This window comes from Pholcus phalangioides, unplaced genomic scaffold (assembly GCF_987345545.1).
Source record: "Pholcus phalangioides strain wild (caught in Gottingen) unplaced genomic scaffold, Ppha-v1.0 ptg000003l_1, whole genome shotgun sequence".
NCBI lineage: Eukaryota > Metazoa > Arthropoda > Arachnida > Araneae > Pholcidae > Pholcus > Pholcus phalangioides.
In genome coordinates this window covers 32697439-32721424 of record NW_028301596.1, presented here as the reverse complement: position 1 = coordinate 32721424, position 23986 = coordinate 32697439, and the positions used below count along the sequence as shown (strand labels likewise).

General features: G+C 32.9%; 1 protein-coding gene across 5 annotated transcripts; it reads left to right on the top strand.

The window, feature by feature from the left end:
* Window positions 1-1193: 1193 nt before the first annotated feature.
* Window positions 1194-22841, top strand: ClpX (Caseinolytic protease chaperone subunit). Of its 5 annotated transcripts, none has more exons than XM_089247513.1 (12): window positions 1194-1333; window positions 5236-5326; window positions 7276-7509; window positions 7639-7784; window positions 11508-11682; window positions 15315-15497; window positions 15907-16071; window positions 17063-17151; window positions 19248-19412; window positions 19717-20016; window positions 21464-21556; window positions 22566-22841. In XM_089247513.1, exons 2-12 carry the CDS (start codon window positions 5263-5265, stop codon window positions 22740-22742), a joined length of 1791 nt encoding a protein of 596 aa, XP_089103639.1. In that variant the 5' UTR covers window positions 1194-1333; window positions 5236-5262; the 3' UTR covers window positions 22743-22841. The 5 variants fall into 5 exon arrangements, with proteins under 5 accessions (XP_089103639.1, XP_089103640.1, XP_089103635.1 ...); XM_089247514.1 differs by having other exon boundaries at window positions 1201-1551; XM_089247509.1 differs by having other exon boundaries at window positions 1209-1333; window positions 15300-15497.
* Window positions 22842-23986: the final 1145 nt, after the last annotated feature.

Sequence of the window (23986 nt, the reverse complement as noted above, 5' to 3'; positions counted from 1 at the left end):
CTTTTATAGAAGAGTGATTGAACAATCCTAATGCTTTCGTTTTAATTCAGACAAATGATGTTCAGCTTCTAATTATTACGAACAGTCGTTAACGTTGTTATTTTATTTGAGAAATTCTATCATCACTCTAACTTACTATCATCACCTAACAAATCACCTGTAGTTTTGAAACTAGATGACAGCACCAACACGACAAATCAAATAGTGGGAATTATTTTTTTATTTGTCCTCTGCTTTTTTTTTTTTTTTAATTGTTTAACTGAGTGTTCTATCGAATTCAGTCCATGCAGGTTGCTTGTGAGACAACTAAATTGAATGAAAATTTCAGCTACCTTATCTATAACTTTTCCCATGTCATCGTTAATCACCACATGATCATGTGGTGATTAACGATGACTCGAGTCATCGTTAATTTCAAAATTAGATGACAGTACCAACATTAACTAAATCCAAACAATAGAAACTCTTTCATCAGCCTCTTTTGAGGGTTATTCGTTTTCGACGTCTTCTTATAACCATTGAGAAGAAATATATTTATTTCTCCTCTAAGCTTATAACCCGCAAAAATAACTGAGCTTTTCATCCGGTTGCTCTTTGTTTGCAGATAGCTGAACTGAATAAAAAATTCAGGTTCATATAGAACTTTATCAATCAATACATAAGTCGTCTTCAATTCTGAAACTAGATGACAGCACCAGTAACATAAAACAAACAGTGGAAGCACTTTCTTCAGTCTGCTTCTTCAGAGGTACTCATCGAGCTTGTGTTACTCATACTCGAGTAATGTAAGCTCGATGGAGGTACTTCGTTATCTGCTAGGAACAGGAACATGGTAGATGAAAGGACTGAACTTTTTTTTGATACATTTCAGTTTAATGGCTTGTTTGTAGGAAACTAAAAGGAAACCTTTTGCTCAGTGTTATCAGAGTAAATAATTTTGAAGATCAATTTTCCTCCTCTCTAAAATTTTAAGAAGTTATTTTAAAGAAAATAGAGAAATAACTGTATTAATAAAAATTATCTGAAATTTTAAGGAATATTTTTGCTCTTCAATGAAATTTAGAGGAATGAAATTAAATGTGGACTTTTTCTCCGAACAATCACACCTTGAGTCGTGTTTAATTTTGACGTTAGATAGCAGCACGAACACTATAAATAAATCAGTAAACATTTTGCTCCAATTCCAATAGCTTGCTCCTCGGACTGGTACTGTATCTGTTTACCATAATGAAATAACAACATTCGCCGTTTCGCATTTTAAAAATATCCATACAGATAATCCAAGATAGTTCGCGTTGCATAGATTAAATATTTTTATAAGGGAAAACAAAATGTAAGGCTAAAATCATTTAAAAAATAAGTGAATTAATGTACTTATATTTTTATGTATTTGTGCTTACGTTTCGATATTTGACGTATATTATCAGTGTGTTTACGAAATATTCCTATCAGCTAAAATGTTGAAATTGAAATAAACAATTTGTTGATAGTACGAAGCTCTGAAACAGTTATCCACAGCAATCGATTTTCCTCTAATTACTGTATAAAAAAGTATGTGTTTAGTGAATTTTTCTATCCCAGTGATTTTAGTGATAGGTGCTATAGGGATAATTCCTCTCATGACATTGAGAAAAATATTATTGAGTAGTAAATCATTTAATTGGCGTATGTGTAGCTCATGTATGTTCAAAGGCATTAACTTTGTTGAGTTTCCCACCAGAGGGTTCTCGTCACCACTTGAAAAGATTATGTTAAAGCTTCGGATAGTAATAGCCTATTATTATAGAAACAGGTATATGTTCATTTCCATGACTAATATGCACAGATTCATTTAAATATTTGGCGCTTATGTTACACCTTAGGTATCTTTCAGTATTAAAACCTAACAAAACTTTGATTTGCATGATAAGCGATGCATTGCCAGAATGACCGAATCATGTTTTAACCACTTAGGCTGCTCTGGCAGCCGCTGGATTCATGTCTTCCATGTGGTGAGAGAGCTTTAGCGAATTTATCACATGGCAATCAAAAATTTGTGTAATTTTTCTTGAACAGCTTTGTTAGAATCTGCCACTGGGCGATTTCTTTCCTGCTGCCAAACATGACAGACACAAAAAGTCACCAAGGCCATTTACCGACGTTATGGACACCGAAAAAAAAGTCACCAGCATAGAAAACAATAATAATGAAAACCAACAAGCACAATAGTAGTAATAATATATCTTTCTAAGACAAAATACGAGAAATATAACTAAAAAAAAAGCTGTGAATTATAAATAATTCCCCCGGATAAAAAAACACTCACTTTGATTTCTGGGTTTTAAATATTTACATATATATAGGCATACAATGAATGATAAAAGAAATAACTGAACGAGAGATAACTGGACCTGTTGAAAAAAAGCGATGGAATGGAACAGCAGTTTCAAATTTCAAAAGACACTTTTTGGTCAAACAAACAATGGAGAAACCCGTTTGAAAACCGTGCCAAATGAGCACCACCTGCATAGAAAGATCTAGAAAAAAATGTGAGAGATATGGCAATCCAGCGCCATTATATCAGTCTTTGTAACATTGCCAGAAAAAAGTAATCTAGTGAAATGGGCGGATTATACCAAAGCTGTTCCATTTTCTCGATGGGTTATTTGTTTAGTAGAAAACTTGATTTCAAACTCATTTGAAATCATCTTTCATTTGTTTGTTACAACAATTGTATAGCATGGCGACAAACAGTGAAAATCCTATATAATGATATCCTCTATAACAATCACCCATGTAACAGTATTACTCTCTGCTGCTGTGAGGTTGTGGTCATAGGGATGGAATTACATCAGGTGGACACCCAGGTTGAAACCCATAGTGGTGGCTGGCTGAAGTTGATTTTCTGCGAGTACCAATAACTTCGAGGTGTGAATGCAAACCGATCTCCCTGTTAAAAAGTCTTGCCTCATCATTTCAAAAATGTATGGTAGCCCTAAAAATTCATCAACATTAGTTAGGTACTCCAACTGTTAGGTGCACATGCACACTTCTGGCGCAACTCATTCAGTAGTAAATTCACCATGGAGATAGATTAGAGTTGTACTCAGATTTTTCAGAAAAAACTTCCCTGTGAATTTTCAGTGTTAACATATTGTATCTAACCTATAATGATACAGTTGTCCAGTCACTTGAGTTTCATTATATAGGCGTTTTACTGTATATTCTGGAGTTTTCTAGTAACAGCTTCGGTATAGGGGACACGCCAAGTTGGCGACTTTTTTTCCGGCGATAAGTTGCCATCGTTGGCACGCTCTGGTTTGTTGTTGTTCTGCTGGGTTGTCGTTGTTCCAGAATATTCGAAGAATTCTGCGAGGCAGTGGCGCTGGTGGTTGTTTTTCCTGTTCCTAGCATCCTAGCACGTCTTTCAAACGGGTTTTACTGCCATTTTAAAACTGGTTTTCTTTTTTTTCCATTCTGTTCTCTCTCTTTTTTTCTTCCAAATGACGTCTTCTATAGTTCCACCACACTATAGACTACAACTTGTTCAAAGTCTATGAATTTTTCTTGTGTATTTGAAGTTCCCTTATTCCCATGAGCCCTTGTATGTTTGCCCATGTTTCTAAGGCAGGGATTCTCAAACGTTTTACCCGTGGGGATTTTAAAAATCAAGGAAAATGTACATCATGGTGCTAATAAACGTTTCAATCCAACTCGTGTTTCAGAATTAACTATAAGATGTTAAAAAAATCACTTTACTTTCAAACCAAGCACAACGGTGGTTTATTGTTATGGGCAGTTTATTACCAAAATGAATTGTGCCGGAAGTGTGCATGTGTGCTTAACAGCCTGAGTGTGTATCTAGTATTGTTAATGAATTTTTTTAGTGCTGCCATCTATGTGTGCTTAACAGCCTGAGTGTATATCTAGTATTGTTAATGGATTTTTTTAGTGCTGCCATCTATACAGGGTGTTCTGTTAACGGACCGACAAACTCAGAGGGTTGTTAATAGACATCAAGAGAAACAAAAATTTGAAATAAACATAGTGTCGCAAACCACGTTGAGAGGGTGAAAATCGTGAAAAACGCATGCAGGTTTTAACGTCAGGCTGGAATGACAAAAATATTAATTACTACTAGAGTTGTTGGAAGTGGTGGCCATTGACGTCACTGCACAGTCTGCGACAATGTAAAACTATTCCCGTCTGGTATTTTCGAGCGCAGGTATGTTTTTGAGGTCTGCCATTGCGACAAATAATCCACGCAATGAGATTTTCCAGTGTGTCTGCAGGCGTCGCATGAATGAGACATTTAAGGTGACTCCATAGGAAAAAGTCACATGGATTGAAATTTGGCGAATGTGGATGCCAAGCAACGGGTCCCTTGCGTTCAATCTACCTCCTTGGGTATGTAACATCGATTTGCGTTTTTCACGATTTTCACCCTCTCAACATGGTTTGCGACACCACATTGCATAGCAATTTTTGTTCCTCTTGATGTCTACTAACTACCCTCTGAGTTTTTCGGCCCATTAACAGAACACCCTGTATAAAGAAAAGTACTAGGAAAGTGTTGTGAATTTGAACTTGTACAGATGTTGGGTCCATTGCCCAATTTCTATTAATAGGGCGATCAGCTCACAGCTGGAACCCCCAGAAAATAACTTGAAAGACCACAATGAAACAGATTAAACTTCTCAACATTTTACTATGGCTTGATGTCCTTGTAGGCCCTATCTGGATGGCATCAAGGGCTGGGATTCTAAATCCCATGTGTGCGGCTAGGATAAGTAACATAAATATACACTGATACACAAATTCTACAAATTGGCCTACCAAGGCCAACCACTGCAGGAAACGTTGAAGGCAAATGCAATCTAATAATGGGGCTCCAATCTCAGAGTCTCGATCTTCAATCTAGTGTTTGCAGTTTTGGTATAACCATTTCAAATTTTGTTATTGCTGTGAAATTTAAATTTGGGATTCTTGAATGTGTATTTTGTAAAAAAAAATTGATTACAAATACTTGATGTTACAGTAAAAACCCTCTTAATAGACCCCCCCTCCTCAGATATGGCGGAATTATATTTTCCCCATGTATAATAAAAGTATGCTTTTCAAACCCCTGATTAACAGTTCTCCCCCATTTTTAACAGACTCACCAGTGTCCACAAAAGAGAGGTTTTACTGTTCATAATTATTATTTTAGACACTATAAATTCGCCCATTCAAATCCTTTGTCTTTTATGTTTTCAGATCTAAGACTGCCATACAGGAATAGGAATGTCCATCAGTAGTAGACTCATCTTTTCTCGTAATATTTTTGCTACATGTTTTCCAAAGCAAGGTAATCTGTATGAAGCTCTTGTTATTTAAATCACTGATTGAGTTGTGATAAGTGTTGAAAATACAACATTAGTGTTTATGAAAATACAGCTGAACCTTATTATGAAACCATTCCAATTAACTTCAAAGGAATTATAAGTCTCGTAATTTCAATTTGCTATGTAATGTGAAATTATACACTTAACCTTCATCTCTTTTTTTAATCGAGAAATGTGAAAGAATTTGTCAATCTATAGAATTTTTTGTGTTTTTAAATCCTTTCAATCCTTTGGCACAATTTTAAAAGGTTACTATTTCCAATCGTGATGTGTCTTCTGGAAAGATGAGAAGTAGGAGAACTCTCTAAATGGCAGATCACAGGTACGGCTTGACACACAAAATGCTCACCAGTACAACACATCTTTCCAGCGCTCTCTTGGGCAGGGCTTGATAAATCCTAGGCTCTTGAAGTTGCCATGGCGACTAAAAAATTAGTATTGACACTTACAATTTATGTGATTGATAAATTGAAGTCTAAGAATGACAAAATTTTCTGATTTTATTGCAGTATATCTTTTAACACAGAAGTCATTTAGTCCTAAAAAAGGGGGGGGGAATTATTAAGGACCTGTCTTGACCTTTTGCTTGAGCAAAAATCATGTTTTGTTCATTAGAAATTTTGCTGGCATCTAAATATTTTTTGATTATTATTTGATCATTTTTTGTCGCACCACAGCCATTTTCTGCACAGGAGAGCTAATTAGACCGGGACCTACAATTTATTGCCGATTTCGAACAGCAACCTTTTTTCTATACTCACCAAGAGAATGGTGCACTAAGCCCTCGGTGTGGGACTCCCTGCGTTAGCAATCTTTTTCTGTGGTCATGTCACTGTTTATGTTGTACCTCTGTGTCAGGAAAGTTTCTGACAAGGACGAACTGGGTATCGAACTCGCAACACCTCTAAACATCCTTCGGTACTTTAGGCGAGAATTTTTTCTTTTTTTCGATTTATTAAGTCCTTCTTTAACGTATAAGCCACACCAATAACAACTCAGCAAACTCGCAGATTTGTGTATATCACGCACATGCATAAAAAATGTTTCCTCTGAAAATTATTCGATCCAATGTTGTGTGTGTGTGCTTTCATATTTAAAATTTAAGCAAAGTTTTCTTCCAATTTCTTTCATCTTTGATTCAGCTTCCCTCCTTTGGTGGTGGCCACACAGGTCACACAGCCCTAGAGCTCCTCTCCTTCCCTGTGAGAGCACAAATGTAGGTTGCTCTGTACTTTTTTATTTTATGATTCTGTATTGCTGAAGCTGCATGTGTGAGAAGGTATTAACCCTTAAAGCAGAATATGCCAAAAAAAAAAACTAACGTACGTTGGAAAGCAATCTGGGATAATTTTATGAAAAGTGTACAAATCACTATTATGGGAATTTTGCTGGTGCAGAACAATGCAAGCATTCTGCTTTAGGGGCATTAACAAACATATTCTTATCTTTGTTTCTTCTCATTGTTGTCTCGTTCTTGAAAGAGCATGTTCAATGTCCGTGAATCCCTTTCAATTTGAGAGAATAAGAATGTTGGGGAACAAATGAACGAGGCCATACAGCTAAATGCTTGTTCTTCCACAGAGCAGCAATCCAATAGAAAGACTATCTTTTTTTTTTTCAATCTGAAAACAGTTTTGTTTTTGCTAATTAATCTAAAAAATTCCCAAAATTGCCTCAAGTTCACATTAAGGAGGTTTGGCTCTGATTCAATTTAATCAATTTTTTCCACCTAAGGTTAATATCTGAAAAAGGTCCACTTTAATGTATCATGAAAAACTTGTATCTTTAAGGAAAATTTCTAGTTTGAAGTAATTGCAGGCGTTTAACTAACAATTTAGTTAGTTCTTCAACCCAAAAATAATAATACTTTTATAAAAAAATTGTTCTGTGATATTTTTTGTGTTCATTTCAGCTCTCTGCAAATTTCGTCGACATTCTGTCAAGTCAAGTTTTCAGCTTCAACTTTCAGTTTTAAGAAATATCTCCATATCACATCCTTATAGTCGTATAGTAGTTGGTCCACCATCTGATGGTGACGATGGGAAAAAAACCACGAGTAGCAAAGGTAGCGATGGAGATGGGAGAGATGGTCACTTGTGCTGTCCGAAATGTGGCAATCCCTGCAGCCAAGTTGAAACATTCATAAGTGAGTAAAAATTTATTTTTATAAGATTAATTTGCATTTACAATTTTGAGTTTTACTGTTAAAAAATTTGACTTTCAAGTTAGTTATTGATACAAGTGTCAAATGTCCACCACTTTCCACATTTTTCAGCCTCTACCAGATTTGTCAAGTGTGATAAATGCCAGCATTTTTTCATTGTCCTCTCTGATGCTGACTCTAAAAAGACTTTAAAAGAAAATAGAGCTGGAAGCGAAAAGGTTAATGCTCAAAGGAGACCGCCGCCACCTCCAAAAAAGGTAGGTAGTTTTAACTAGGACAAATAATGATTTAGATGAATATTCGGCTAATCTTTTGGCAGAATACCTCGAATGTTCAGCTGCTGAACATCAATTTTCTTAAAATTCATCACAATTATAAATAAATTGATGTCTTCAATAGAAAAGAAAATTATTGGTAATTTTGAAAAGATTGATATTAAATTTTATTTATGCAATTTATTATTTAAATATTAAAAAACTGGTAATTGTGAAAGATTTTTATTGCCATGATACTGACAATCAAACTTAACAATGATATAATATATATTTTAATATTACTTACAGAATCAATTTTTTTTCAATACTTTTTAGTTTTTCATCTAATTAAGAATGTCTCAACCATTATTTACTCTAGTAATGCATCATATAATTTATGACTTATTTTCCTATGTTTCTTCTTTATGTGTTATTTGTCCCCTTTGATTCTTTCAGTAGCTCTACATATATCTTGTCTAGGTACATCTTTCAGTTAGTGAACTTGTGTAATTCAAACTCACTTCCACCTTATTGCAGTAGGATTTTATTTTCAGTTTTATGTTTTCCTTATCCTAGAAATTCATCCTCACATAACCTTTTTCATAGAAAGAAATATGTACCATACAATAAAATATAATCAGTGAAAATTTTTTTTTTTAATTTATAGGAAAATTCCAATTAATATAAATTTTTAAAATTAGTTTGTTGTGTTTAGATTTCCAGATATTTGGCCGAATACCTAAGCATTATTTGGCTGAACCAAACATTCACCAAAAGGACTAAACCAAATATTCAACAAAAGGGCAGAATATTTGTCCAATCTTTAGTTTTAATTAACACAATAATGTTCTTATAGGTGAATATAGGAGGGAATGATAGGAGCACTCCCTGTTCACTTTTCATACACTCAGTGATTAGTGATTTGTCCCCACCATTCGAAGAACCTGTATTTGCTTATGGTGATTGCCACATTATATGGTGATTGTATACTTTGAAGACATCTGGTGATGAATTGGCATTTTCTAGTGAATCTTATATTTTCTTCCAAAAATTAAAATGAGGCAGGGATTAGTATTTTAATTAGATCAGAGTTTGACAAGTCAACATGGCGAATGGAAAATCATTATTGGCTCCGAAAATTCTGTACTTGTCTATTTGATGATTGGATTGATTGCTAAACTGGAATCTAAGAATGACACTCAGTTTTCTGATTTCATGACAGTGAATCTTCTAACATGGGAAGGGGTCATGGAAAAAAAAAAAAAAGAGTAAATCCATGATCTTTTTTTTTTTGTGAGGGAAAAAACCATGCTTGGCTCCTCAGGCATTTTACTGGTGCCGAAATGGTTTTTTGGTTTGTCAAGTCCCGAAAGTAATCAATGGTGAAAATTTTCATTTTTCACCTAATCTTATATTTCTGGTTCTAGAAATTTTCCCACCTTTCTTCTTATTCCTCAATACCCAGGGCACGGTAGCCCAGGTTGGTAAGATACTTGCCTAAAGTACTAAAGGATGTATGGAGGTGTCGTGTGTTTGATACCTGATTCATCTAGTCAGAATTTTTTCTGACACTAGGGTACAACATAAACTGCGCCAACATCACTACAGAAAAAGATTGCCACTGCAGTGAGTCCCCCCCCCCCACCCTCCTGAGGGTTTAGTGCACCAACCTCTCAGTGAGATATGTAAACAATGCTGCCGTTTGGAACCGGGAATAAACTGTACGCCCTGATCTAACTAGCCTTCATGTGCAGAAAATGACAGTGGAGCGACAAAATACAATCAATGATCAATACCCATGAATCCTAAAACCTTTCATTGGTATTAATAAGATTATCTCGCCAACCCCTGATGCATTTTTATTTCTTCATTGACAAAATATCTAGCCTGTTTGAAAATTCTTGTCCTCTTATTTTGACAATGACTAGCCCAAATATCTTGTAGTTCATGTTTCTCAATGGACGTAGAAATTTTTTTTCTTACCTTGTTCTTACTGGAAATGAAAATTATGCTTACTTTATTCAAAAAGGTGGCATTTTTTCAAAAGGTTTAAAATGATTTCCACTACCACATTTCTAATGAGGACATGTGAAATGAATTGTGGTGGAGAATATAATAAAAATTATTCGAGTTCTGTATTGCCTCGAAATAATGTCATTATTCTAGGGATAATTTATAACATTGCTAGAACTATTAGGCAGTGCTATTAATTACAATTTCTTGCAGATTACCCAGTGATATGTCTTAGAGAATCTTCGTTGAGAAAGATAACTGTATTACATTATGCCTAGGAACTTGAAGACAAATTATAAAACTTACTTGTATAAGTTTCTGTGATTAGGTTGATTTTTCTTGATTGAAATACACTAAAACCTTGTTACAATGATAATTGATATAACGATAAAACCCTCTACAACAATATTCTTTCAAATCTCATTTTGGAGTTGCCTAAAGTCTAATGTTGACGCCCCTCGATACAACAATATCCTTTTCTTCGATAAATCCATCTGTAATGATTAATTTTTTAAAAAAGATTTTGAAACTGATGCAACAGTACTTTTTAAATTTTGCTCAAAATCACCTTCAGTGTAATCTTAAATTCTTCACCAATTCCTGTTCTTTCAGGGTTGTATAACATTGGTATTTTTTATTATCTACCCTCTAAAAGTGCTAATGAAGGTGCCGTAAAGCTATTTTCTGTATAGTACACAAAAACATTGTGCAGTAAACTACTTTACAGAGTGAAACAACCAACTAAATTTTATTAATCAACTAATTAATTTGAATTTTTTTATGCAGATAAATGCCTGATTATGATTTTACTAACAACGCCAATTCACAAGAAATGGCAACGATAATATAAATTTGACAGTCACTAAATAATGCTATCTCTCGATATAACAATAATTCCCATATACCAATATTTTTTCCTTGCCTGAACAGTATCATTATATCAAGTTTTCACTGTAGTCAACCCAAATAAAAAGTTGAATAGTTTTATTAAAATTCAATAAAATGGTGGACATTTGTTTTGACAAACTTAAACAACTAATTTTTAAAATTGAAAGGTCATAATGGGAAAAGACATTCAAAAGAATGACACTATGTTTGAGGCTAGAAGACTAGTTCATAAAAACTTATTGGTTTGTGAAATCAAGCAATGACTATACATTTCACTGTGGATGCTGGGTTATCATATTATAATTCACAATTACAAACAATCTAATGCATTTATAGATATTTCTTCAATTGAACTTTCTCTAGCTTTTGAAAAAATATTCAGAATTCATTTTACAGAATTGTCAAAGATTTGTCTATTTTTTGTTCAAAAAATTTACTTTTGTAACCAATTTTGATGAAAAGATGTTTATATAATGTGGTGGATCAAGGGATAAATAAATATATGAAATCAATTTTCCATCTGTGTGCATGCGTGCATGCAACCACTTTCAGAATATTTACTTTGGTTACTGTGGTTCTCTAGCAATGTATTTCAGACATGCATGAGCCTTTTTAATTGTTTGTCACTCCTTCAATGCTGCTAGTATTGTGTATAATAGTTAATCCTTTATAATGATTTGTCACTTTTTTTATCTTCCCAGTAACTGAAGAAAACCTGGACAGCACTTGATATTATAGCTAGTATTTAATATTTATGCTCTTGATTTATTTATGATGATGATGACGACAAATCTTTTTTACACCTGTAATTTTTATATTTTTTAGATTTATGAATATCTGGACAGGCATGTTATTGGTCAGAACTATGCAAAAAAAGTGTTATCAGTTGCTGTATACAATCATTACAAGAGGATATTCAATAATATGCCTCACACGAGTGCTGTGAACAAGCAGGAGAGCACTGTTGTGGAGAGTCAACCACAGAGCTTTGCACCCAGAGGTATATATGTGAAGTTGCGTTTTTAACATAGCATCAGTGTCAGTGTATCAACTTTGTCATAGTAATTTATATCACTTCAGTTTTTAACTTAATGCTTCATAAATAGGAAGGTCAATTAGAACGTTTTCAGTGCTTAAATGTTAATAATGTATTGTACAATTATGACATAATTTTGAAATTTACATTTTAAAATCACAAAAAGCATCAATCGTTTCGATGGATGCAGGGATGCTGGAAGTCAAAAATGATTGGTATTGCTCGAGTGGTAAACACCTGATATTGGCTTGAATCCATACGTCCAGCATCCCACACAAATGTCCTGTTCTTGGTGTATTGCTTGTTGCTCAAGCTGAGGGTGAATGAGCTATATTTAATGATGATTGGTGTTGCTGAACAATACCATTCAAATGTTTGGTATTGCTTATTTCTTTATTAACGTAAACACATATGTTCTGGCATCCCTGAATGGATGCTGCATGATTTAAAATGTAGTTGATTGAAATGTGTCATATTGTAAATTGTGAAATATTTGGAAAGTGAAAAACTGTTATATTGAAACTGTAAGTTATGCAACCTGTATTGCTTGTAACATATTATTTTCCTCAATACACAAAAAAGTGTAGGCTCAAAAACATTCTAAATGGTGATTACTAATGGATATCATACAAACAAAAGAATTAGACTTCATTTTACTTCTTTACCAAAAGAACTTCATAAACGATACAATAGCATCATTAATTGTTCTTAGTCTGAAGCTTAGGAATTTCCTCTGTATTCATATCTGTATGCTGGAGGGTAAAGGCACTATGTCCATTTCCATCAATATTGAGATAATGAAATATATGACATCTATATTTGTATGGGCATCTTTTTTTCAGCCATCTCGCTGGGCATTTTGCCTGTTAAACAAATTCTAAAATTAGTTAAACCACTAATTATGTAATTTTCCGTGCTCTTTGCGTCTGAAAAATTACTAAGTTACAATTCACCTTGCTCATAGAATCATAGCCGATTTATGGTATGGAACCGTAATCGGGCCACAGATAGGGTGGCCAGATCATGCGCAGAGAAACAGAATAAATAAAATCTCCAAGAGATCATACGATCCATACTGGTTATCATAGATAAAAAATATACAATTCATTTCATGTACATAATTCACAAATACAGGGTGGGTAAAAGGTGTGTAGAAACTAAAAATTCATAAAAACCGGAAAAATAACCGAAACAAAAAATGGTTTGCATGGTTAGCATCGCTAGGTCACTGGTTTTTTTTAAGACAGGAAAAAAAATAACTTTAAAAACAGCCAATAGGTGCCACTGACGTACACAAGTCAAAGAAAAGGTACGCAAATAATGAACAGAATGCCTCCAAATCGTTTATTACAGCAGTATGTGTTGCACATGACCACCAACACAGGAGATAACACATTGCAGGTGAGTCACAAATCCAGCAACGGCAGAGTGCAACAGGTCCACCTACATGGTTTACAACGGTGAATGGTGGATTTGGAGCACGAGTTCTTATAACGTCTCATTTGCATATTTCTACTGAAGTCGCTTGTACCAGCACCACTTATGGGCTGTTTTTCGAGTTATTTTTTTCTGCCTTAAAAAAATTCCCATGACCTAGCGATGCTAACCCTGCAGACCCTTTTTTATTTCGGTTATTTTTCTGGTTTTTATCATTTTTAAAGTTTCTACAGACTTTTTGCCCACCCTGTATTTGTATTAATTTGCAGTACGTTTGTTACATTACACATAGGTATAGGACACCAAGTCCTATTCCAATAAATAACAGATATATTCATTTTATAAAACAAGCAAACCCCATAGAAAGACCATATTAAAAAGCATTTAAACGGCTCTCCTGTAAAATTTCCCCAGTTGTGACATGGTGCCCTCTATCTCCAACATACAGATATCTTACAGGTAATTCTGTGTTTTTAAATGATAAAAAAATATACGATTCTGAAATGGGATGATTCTTTCTGAATCACACTATATTTGTTGTATAGGAAATTATTAATTTGTAGACTTTTTTCTTGTTCCCTAGAGCTGAAATTCAGAACCACCTACTATTTTTGTATTCATGGAAAAAATTTTCTCCTACGTATTTCATATTAGTTCTAGTGTCACAATATGTATCATGGAAATTGAAAAAAAAAAAAGTTTAATTTTCTGCCCAATTTATTTTTTTAATCAAAACCATGTTTTCTATGTGACTGATTAGGGTAGTAAAAAAAATTTTCAATTATTTCCTGTGGATAAACTGTGGATTATGCATCAAAAGAGCATCTGAACTTCATGATGTGGATTATAGACCACTGGGGATATTTTCTCCAGCATTTCTTTCCGAGCTTGAAATAGAAAGTTTTTATTAACCCCCTTGACAGTGTAATTTATTTCAAAAAAATGCGCCAAAAATGGAAATCTTTTTTCTTTGTTTTTGTTGCGCATTATATAAATAAAAAAAGATAAACTTAATTCAAGCTTCATGAAAACACTTTTTACTTTTTGTAAGATAGTGTTTAAAATATCACTAATATAACTTATAAATCATAAATATAACATTTTCCTGTTTTCCAAGCTGGACTCGGGTGTCACAGTCAAGGGGTTAAAAGTAATGGAGGACAAATAGCTTTTAAAAGTATCAGACATTATATCAATGAAAAGAGTAGCGCACAATTTATAGTAGGTAAACTAATTAATATTTTTTCTTATAAGATCCAACAATAGTTTCGTTCTGCAAGATTTCATTAGTTGTAACTCAGATAGAACTTCCAGAAATTTGGGTGTGTGGGTTATAGATAGGAAATTACATTAACCTCTTTACATTCAAGGACAAAATATTTCAGCTCTCTCCTCTTTTCTTTTTTTTTGTTATCGAGACACTTCATTGATAACCATTTTAGTGAATCTGCTTTTTTGAAATTGCTGCCTCTTTTATCTTAACATTATTTTGCTTTTTTCCTTCACTGAGTTTTGAGGAGTAAAAAATTTATAGTGTCACAAGTGTAAAACGAGGTAAGCTGGAAGGGGAAAAGAATCTAAAACCTGTTCGACTTATTTTTTCCCTTTATTTCCTCAAAAATACAAAGATACTATTATTTTAGATGTACAATTGTGTATTGTCCAATTTTTTTATTTTTTTTTTTGCTAAAAGCCTGTATGCAAAAGTGTTAATTAACAGGAATTATGCATGATGCAGTAGTGATTCAAATTTTTTTATGCAATCTATTTGTTATGGATTACTTACTCATTATAATATTCTGTAATGTATTGAAATTCCGGAACAGCTTTGTATTTTAGTTACCATTTCTTTACTTTTTCTTGTTTGTCTTGACAGTTCATTTGTTTTCTCTTTCTAGATATACAGTGAAAATTCTATGTAATGATACCCTCTATAACAACAATCGCCTACTTATCCATATTACTATATGGTCCCAATACATTTTTAATAGTGTTAATATATTCCACCCATAATGACTCCTTTGTAACGAAAGGTTTCTCCAATCCCTCAAGTATTGTTATATGGGTGTTTCACTGTTTATCAATGCTTATATTTTATGTGTTTACATAGTGTTTCATAACTTTCCTGTCTTATTATGATATAGCCCATCTTCTTGCAGATCTGTTGCACATCTCGGGTATAGCTCAAAGCAATGCTCTGGGAGTGAGCTTCCAACAACAGCAGCAGCTAAACCAGGATAGTGATGGTAAAAGTCAAAGAGGATCTGATTTGTTGGAAAGCAGTGTACATGAATTACGCTTAGAGAAGAGTAACATTCTACTTTTAGGCCCTACAGGCTCAGGTACTGTCATGTTAATGTTTATGTTGAGATCTATTAAAGTTTTTCATTCACAAAAATAGTAGTCCATTCACTATTTATTTTCCTGATATTATTGCAATACCTCATATATTATACAGTAAGAGTTGTATGAAACAGAACGTCAAGAGGCAAATAATATTCTGTTTTAGACAGATTTCAATTTTATAAAGGTGCAAATCAAATCGCTAATCATTGAGCAGACTATCTTTTGATTCAGTTTAAGACAGATTTCACTGTATTAGTATCATTTTGAGTTCTCGAATGGGAACATTGCGCAAATCTTAAGCGATGCAGTAATGATAACACTTTTTATAATGAACTGGCCAAATAACTATGTATGTATATATATTTATTACTTATAACTTTTATTTTTTGTGTATTATTATTGTAGGTAAAACCCTCTTAGCTCAGACAATAGCTCGATGTTTGGATGTACCTTTTGCAATCTGTGATTGCACGACACTGACTCAAGCTGGGTATGTTGGAGAGGATATTGAATCTGTTATTGCCAAACTTCTTCAAGATGCCAACTATAATGTTGAAAAAGCTCAGCAAGGTATTTATACACACATTAGTTAAGATAGGTATTAGCTGCTTAAACTTAAATTTGAATTATTCCTATTTATTATAAATTTTTTCATACAAAAGAAATGTGATCATCACTTGCATATAATTTCCAGATTTTTTGTCTGGATAATTTTGTCTTTGAATACAATTATTTAAATTTTAATTGGGTGAGAAAAAATGTGTATAGTTTATGAGGAATTTGAAAACTAATAGATATTTTGGTAAAAACTTTAAATTGAAGTTCACTGAGGGGTGTAGCTTAGTAAAAAGGTGAAAAATCACTATGTTAGATTATGTTAGTATCTAAAGACCAAAGGGGCATGGTAGCCCAGGTCGATAAGATACTTGCTAAAGTACTAAAGGATGTTTAGAGGTGTTGTCGAAAACTTTCCTGGCACAGGGGTACAATAGAAACGGCAACATGACCTCAGAAAAAATTGCTACCACAGGGAGTCAAGGGGTTTGGGCACCAACCTCTCGATTAGTATAAAAACAAACCTGCCGTTCTGAATGGGTAGTAAATTGTAGGTCCCAGTCTAATTAGTTCTCGTGTGCAGAAAATGACTGGTGGGACAAAAATGATCAAATGATCTAAAGACAAAAATGTTTTTCATTGGCAATTACTTTGGAGCTTTCCCCCCTAATATCTTTCCAATGTTCATAGAAACAGTCATTAGGTATATGGGGAATTCACTAAAATAAATATCCTGCAATTTGGAGTAATGAATGTTTCAATCGAGATATATCCTAGAAATCTTTCGATAACTACAATATTTTCTATAACATTTAAAATTATTTTGCAAATGCATTTTTTTTTCAAGTTTGAACAAAAAACTATAAATTTCTTGAAATGTTACATACTTTAATGCCTGTGGTTTGATAACATCGAGCATCGCATATTTTCATGATTTTTTTTTGATGAAAAAACTGTCTTTCCCTACTGAATTCTTCATATCAAGTAAATCCGATTTTATATTCAGGTATAGTATTTTTGGATGAAGTAGATAAAATTGGAGCGGTACCAGGTATACATCAGCTTCGAGATGTTGGAGGGGAAGGAGTTCAGCAGGTAGAAATTCTCATTCAAATTTTCAAGCATGTGTTGTGTTTAGTTATACTGATACTTATTTGAAATTTTTTTTTAAGATTATTTCATTAATCATAGATTTAAAAAATTCTTTTTGATAAATGATATGATAGAATTTTTTTTTTTTTTTTTTTTTTTTTCGATCCTGCAGAAACAACTCCTTATGTTCCACAGAATATGCCATGAGTATGATAGAGATTAGAAAAAGAAATAATGTCTAATATATACAAATGTGTAGATGGATATAAGTTTTTTTATAATATCACTGTTGGTATGCTTGGAATTTGAATGGAATTCATAAAATGGAACTACAGTCAATGCTGCTTATTAAAATCATAAATAATGCTATCATTCAGGTAATGTTATCACTTTTGCAAAGAATGGAACAGACCAATATCATAACACGGTAAAAAGTTTGTTTTTTTGTTATCAGGACTTCGGATAACGTTCGCTTTTTTTTGTCAAAAATATTTTTTCACATTCTGAAGCTAAGGTTTAACAAACTTTTTTTTCCCCTGTAAGTTATCATTATCACACTGCAAGACTATGTAGAGGATAGATGTTCTCCTTCACCCGTTTTTGTTGACATTTCTGTACTTAACCAGTCAGATGTCCACTTAATTTCTCCTTTTTCCCTTTTCTAAAAGTTTGAAGCTAATAAATGAATTTTAGCTAATTTGAAGCTTCCTGAATAAATTTTTTTAAGCTTTCCTGAATATTTACATTTAAAAACTGACTTCAAAGTTCTTAAACTTTTTTAAAATCATCAAAAAATATTTTTTGATAATTAAAATAATTACTAATTAGTTTTCAAAAATTGAAGTAATTAGATTAAAAATTGGCATGATGGCATTTGCCATCATAACCACCTGACTGGTTAATGTCGTAATCGATCGATAGTATTCGCTGCAATCCATGTATGTGTTGAGCTGCTTTTGCAATGGCCTTCCTATAGTGAAAGGAAATGAAGAAGAAAAAAAAGCCTTTCCTGTTCAGTTCTTGATCTGTTTCTTTCAATTGACCAAATTGAAATGTATTTTTCCTAGAGACTTTCTCAGGGGAATGTACAGTACATTATAAAAAGTATCATGATTCATAATACACAGTTTCATTCTAATGCCTCATCACAATGACTGAATAAGAAAAAATGCAGCATTTTAGCTTGAAGGCAAAAAAAGAAGTTGCGTTTTAAAATAAAATTTTTAAAAAATGGAACGAAAGAACATTTTACAACCAATTATGTTTAAAGAAAAACAGTTGTCCCATTTTACCAATACCTATTTACCATACATCCCATTCCACCAAACTGGATGTATGGACACAGTACTTGCAATGTAGGAATATTTTTTATCTTTTATATATTTTACCTTTTATATTTTTATATACTTTTATATATGTTTTTTATATATTTATCTTTTTGAATATAGTTATCATTTGGATATTATTATCAGAAACCTGAGTCCCAATATAATTGCATTAAGCACTGTGGCATGTATCACATATTTTGTCCAATTATATCCCGATTTTTTAAATAAAAAAAATCACTCTCTAATTTCTTTTGATGATGTCATATAATTGCTTGAAATATTATTTGTTATATTTCATATAATTGATGCGTAAATGAGTATTCAAGACTTTTGAGCTGTTGATCAGCACCATCACTGATATAATTGCTACAGATGTTTAGTGGAAAAATTTATTTAGTAGCAATATTTTGATCATTGCCCAACTCAGCATTTTTCAACCTTTCAGAATCTAAGGGCAGGTAAATGCATGAACTGGTTCGACAGACACTAGCTCACAGTAGGCCTATGTGAGGTCTTATCTTTCATTCATATTTATTTGAATATCATTAATATTTTAGGCTTACATTTATGTCATTTCCATTCAATTAGAACTATATTTACCAGCAAGTCCATAGAACATTGGTTGAGACACACTGGTCTTACTGGACGTGTTGGAACAGCACAATTTTGTACATATAATTTTTGAAGCAGCATATCCATATTTTCTAATTTCTAAAACTCAGTGGTAAAATTTATTTTATGTATATAATTATTTTTTTCCCTTTTCTTCAGGGAATGCTCAAAATGCTTGAAGGTGCACTTGTGAATGTTCCTGAGCGTAATTCAAGGAAATTGAGAGGAGAAACAGTTATTGTAGATACAACAAATATTCTTTTCGTTGCATCTGGAGCATTTAATGGTTTAGATCGTATTGTGAGCAGAAGGAAAAATGAAAAAGTAAGAAAAACATTGATTCCTCAGTTTTCCTCTACAGAGTTTTTTATCATGTTACATCTTACCATTTATTGGGTGTCTATTTCATTCAAAATAAGTTTATGAAATTTTATTTATTAAAAAATGTCTGATTGTTAGATCTTCATAAACAAGTTCAAATTCTGAGATGATGAGCTTCCTTCAGGCTGTTAATAAGAAACTATGAAAAGAAAGAATTTAAATTAATATTAGAATTTTTGCTTTTAAATTTATAGTATCTGTAATTATATATTACAAAAACTATATGTTGTGAATTCAAATTTTACAGTATCTTGGTTTCGGTGCTCCAGTTTCAATATCTCCAGGCAGAAGAGCAGCATCTGCTGCTGATTTAGCAAATTTTACGACCAGCTCCAGTTCGGCTGAAGACAATGCTGAGAAAGATGCTCTTCTAAGGGTCGTGGAATCTCGAGACTTGATAGAGTTTGGCATGATTCCAGAATTTGTTGGACGATTCCCAGTGGTTGTGCCTCTACACAGTCTGGATGAGACCATGTTGATACAGATCTTGACCGAGCCGAAAAATGCTTTAGTGCCACAGTTTCAAATGTTGTTCACCATGGACAAGGTAAGATTTTTGTTGTTAAACATTTATTATCTGTTACTCATACTTAATTGTGAGCATTTCACATTTTATTACAGTCAACTAAGATGAATTTGCCCATTTTTAAAATTTAAATTTAAAAATATTTCAACTTGTTGAAAGTCGAAAACAAAATTTTTATGTTTGGTTCATGGTTTGTAGATATGATTTATGTAGTTTTTATTTTAATGGGTCACCCCTCCTTTTTATGAAAAAATAAAAACGATGAGCAAAGTCACCTGGTATAATGAGGTGACTTTGCCCACCACCTAATTTGTGTATATAACAGCCTTGTTATGTACACTGTGAGGGGATTTAGAGTGATGTGACCAACACAGGGTGTCAAGAGAACCATAATGACTCCAAAAATAATGTAAAACAATGACTTAATTGAAAAAGAAACTTTTAACTCTTTCAAATTATTCAAATTGGATTAATTGAATTAAAAGAACTGAAAAAAAATAATCTGAAATTGTTAATTGCAAAAGCATGTAGAGAAGTCTCCATTGAACTGAAAGACAATTAATATTTCTTTAATGTAATTTGCTTGAGCACAATGTCATTGGGAGAAACACTCTTATCCGGCACCTGAGATAAACTGAGATTCCCCTCCATCTCGCTTGTTCTCTGGAAAGAAACATCAAAATCTTCATCATCATCACACTTGCTCATAATTTTAACCATGTAGTGTTTGATAGATTTTTTTCCCCAAGGCTTACTATCACAAAGTCACAAATTTTGGAATTCTGTGGTTACGACTGAATGTTGTTTTGACTTAAGATCTCGTCATCTTCATCACATTCAGTTTTGTAAGGGTTCAGGGAGTCATTTAATAAATGTCATCTTCCCTCTGGGTGCACAGGTCTTGTCATCTCTCCCTTGATAAATTAAAAAAAGTTGGTACTCTTCCCATTTTCTAATTGACATCTTTTATCTGAGTAACCCCAGATTTTCTATGGGAACTGGGATGACATTGCCCATTTAAATAAAAACTTTCAGGTAAGATGTAAAACCAAAATTCCAATTACTTTATAATCTTTATTACATCTACTACTCACTATAATAACTCTGATGGAGCTTACCTCGTTATCAAAAAAGGCTTTGCACAAATAAAAGTTTGAGGTCCTCAAATTTCTCTTGATTTTGAATCTTGTCAAAAAAAAAAAAAACAGCTTATCTGCAGCCCCCAAACCTCACGTCTTCTCAGCACCCAAATGGCTTTGGTACATCAAATGATCAGTTAAGCAAGTTTTGCACCTTTAAAAACCTTTTTTTTTTTCAAAAGTGGGCAAAGTCACCCTAGTTTATGGTATTAATTTTTTTTTGTACTGACCATTTCTGTAAAATAATCATAATTTGTTGTTACTGAATACATGTAGCATATTATCATTGTGTCTTGTATCCTAATTTTTCTCCTGTGTACGAATTTTAGGTAGAACTCTCATTCACAGAAGATGCTTTAAGAACTGTTGCTCATTTGGCCACTGAAAAAAAGACTGGTGCTCGTGGTTTAAGAGCCATTATGGTAGGTAAATTCAACAGTAAAGTAAAATAATTGGTGTGGCCATATGACTTGTATTTTACAAGACAATCTCATTTTTCCCATATTTTCAATGAAGCTGACTTGGATTTGGAATCTTAAATGAACATGAAAATAATTTCTGTTGCTTACAAATTACATTACAATAATTAGGACCAGAAATATAGTAGACTTTCGCTAATCTGGAACATATCAGACCAGGGTGTGTCAGATTACCAAAATCGCTAAATTATTGGAAGTTTATTGGAAAAACCCTATAAACTTCTATGCAAAGACATGTAGTGACATGTTTTTCTTTTCCATAGAGGGAGGAGGCTGAAGAAAACTTAGCTAAAAAACGCTAGATTACTGGACTGGCCGGACTAGCGCAGAGCCGGGTTATTGAGAGTCTACTGTACAGATATTCCCTGTCGCATATTTGTCATGTTCAACATTTTTTTCTCATGAAATACATTTTAGTTCACTGTGAATTAACTGTAGCCTTTTATTTCCCACCTAAAAGCAGTGTGTCCTGCATATTCCCAATATCATTCCACTTACCTTTCAATTTATATACAGGGTGCATACTACTACTAAAATTTTTTAGACATTTCAATCATAATCAAAATTTTTTTTCATGAGAATCGATGTCACAGATTTTCCCATGTCCACTTCTTGTATTTTACCTGAAACATGGTCAGCCAGAGCAAAAATAAAGAAAATCTTCACACATTTCCCCTTCCTTCACTTTCACGATATGGGCTAGTGATTCAGTATTGGTAAAAACAAATATACAATGAGTTATGGTCATTAATATTTTGATAAAACTTAATTGCCTCATTAATTTGAAAATATATCAGTGAAAAATCTACCTTGTCTTGTTGTGAATTGAATTTGTCAAGTGTAGCTGCAGTTATTATTGATATAAACTATCATTGAATGATATTACTAATAAGAGATTTTTTTATATTATATGTATATTTTTTTCTTATCCTTTTGTCTCTCCTTTTTCTAGGAAAGCATACTGCTAGAACCAATGTTTGAAATTCCAGGATCAGATATTATGGCGGTCCGAGTGACTAGTGATGTTGTTCTAGGAAAAAGTACCCCTGTTTATATTCGAGGATCTAAAGAAGAAAAAAATAGGGACTATGAAAACACAGAAGACAAAGAACGAGCTGTCAACACATGAACATTGACTAGTAAATAGGTTGTTTAAAATTATCATCATCATGATGACATGGTATGTATATCAAAAAAAACCTCATTAAAAATTTGAATTTTATCTTGATCGTTCTCACTTCTGGCATCTCTTATTATACAGTGACTTCTAGTGATCAACGTTGTTTACCTTCTCCTCTTCCTCACATAAACATGGACGTACAAATCTGTTATGCATATTGTTTTGTTTATTTTTTTGTTTGTATTATTTATATATGATATAGCATCAATTTGTTGGGTTTGATTTATTCCATGGAGACTTTCCAGTTGTTTTTTTTTTAGCTTCAAGCCTCTCCGAACCTTATTAATGTTGTTCCGAAAATTATTAATGTTGAGAAATATTTCAGTGAGAGATGTGCTAATAAGTGTTAGCATCGCTTACATTATGCTCAGTGATAGGGAACTTATAGACGACATTCTTATGAAATTGAAATTTAATCATTTATACTTTGGCAAAAATACTATTTATATCCTCATTTTACCCTTCGAAACCTTTTTATAATCTGTGGCTATGAAATTTTGAAACAGTATCAAAAACACTAAATCTTCTAGCAAAGTCATTGAAAAAAATTTAAATGAGAGAAGGGAGTATATATATGTTTCACACAACATTATGAAACACAATTATAGCAAAACATTTTTTTAAAGAGGAATTTATTAGGTGGGAATATTTATTTCTAATTAAGAAATATGTGTATGTTATAAATGGCTTGTGAGTTGGTAAACATTACAAATGAAATCAACTGAATGTACCGTAATTTCCTGTGTATAATCCACAAATGCAAATTTTGCTACTTTTTAAAAAAGATTGTATAGTACGCAGCAGCATATTATCCTCTTTTGACAATTTCATGTACATCAATAATGAAATCATGAGTACTTGGTTTTTTTTTTTTATTAAGAAGTCACCAACAAATAAGGAAAATACATGAAAGATGTGCAAACTCCTAATGCATTTCAACACACAATGGGTGTTGTCTTCAGAGGAAAAAATATTTAACCACTTATCATGCTGACCAAGGATCACACTTGGGCTGGACACCAAATCTTAACTCTTGGTTGCTCAGCAGGAAAAAAGTATGCCTGTTCACTTCAAACCTTGTGATCATTCTGTTTGTGACTTCTTAATATTCTTGGGCAAAGTTGATCTACTCTTCCATGGTTTTTTTTTTTTGTCACATTTTTGTAAAAAAAATTGAAATTTTTCTATTTCCA

What these genes read in the sequence shown, in the direction of transcription:
- ClpX (XM_089247509.1), top strand. Translation starts at nt 5,263, where the DNA reads ATGTCCATCAGTAGTAGACTCATCTTTTCTCGTAATATTTTTGCTACA. An exon ending in ACAGAGCTTTGCACCCAGAG is followed by an intron (nt 11,683 to 15,299) that starts GTATATATGTGA and finishes ATTATGATATAG; the next exon opens with CCCATCTTCTTGCAGATCTG. An exon ending in TGTTGAAAAAGCTCAGCAAG is followed by an intron (nt 16,072 to 17,062) that starts GTATTTATACAC and finishes TTTTATATTCAG; the next exon opens with GTATAGTATTTTTGGATGAA.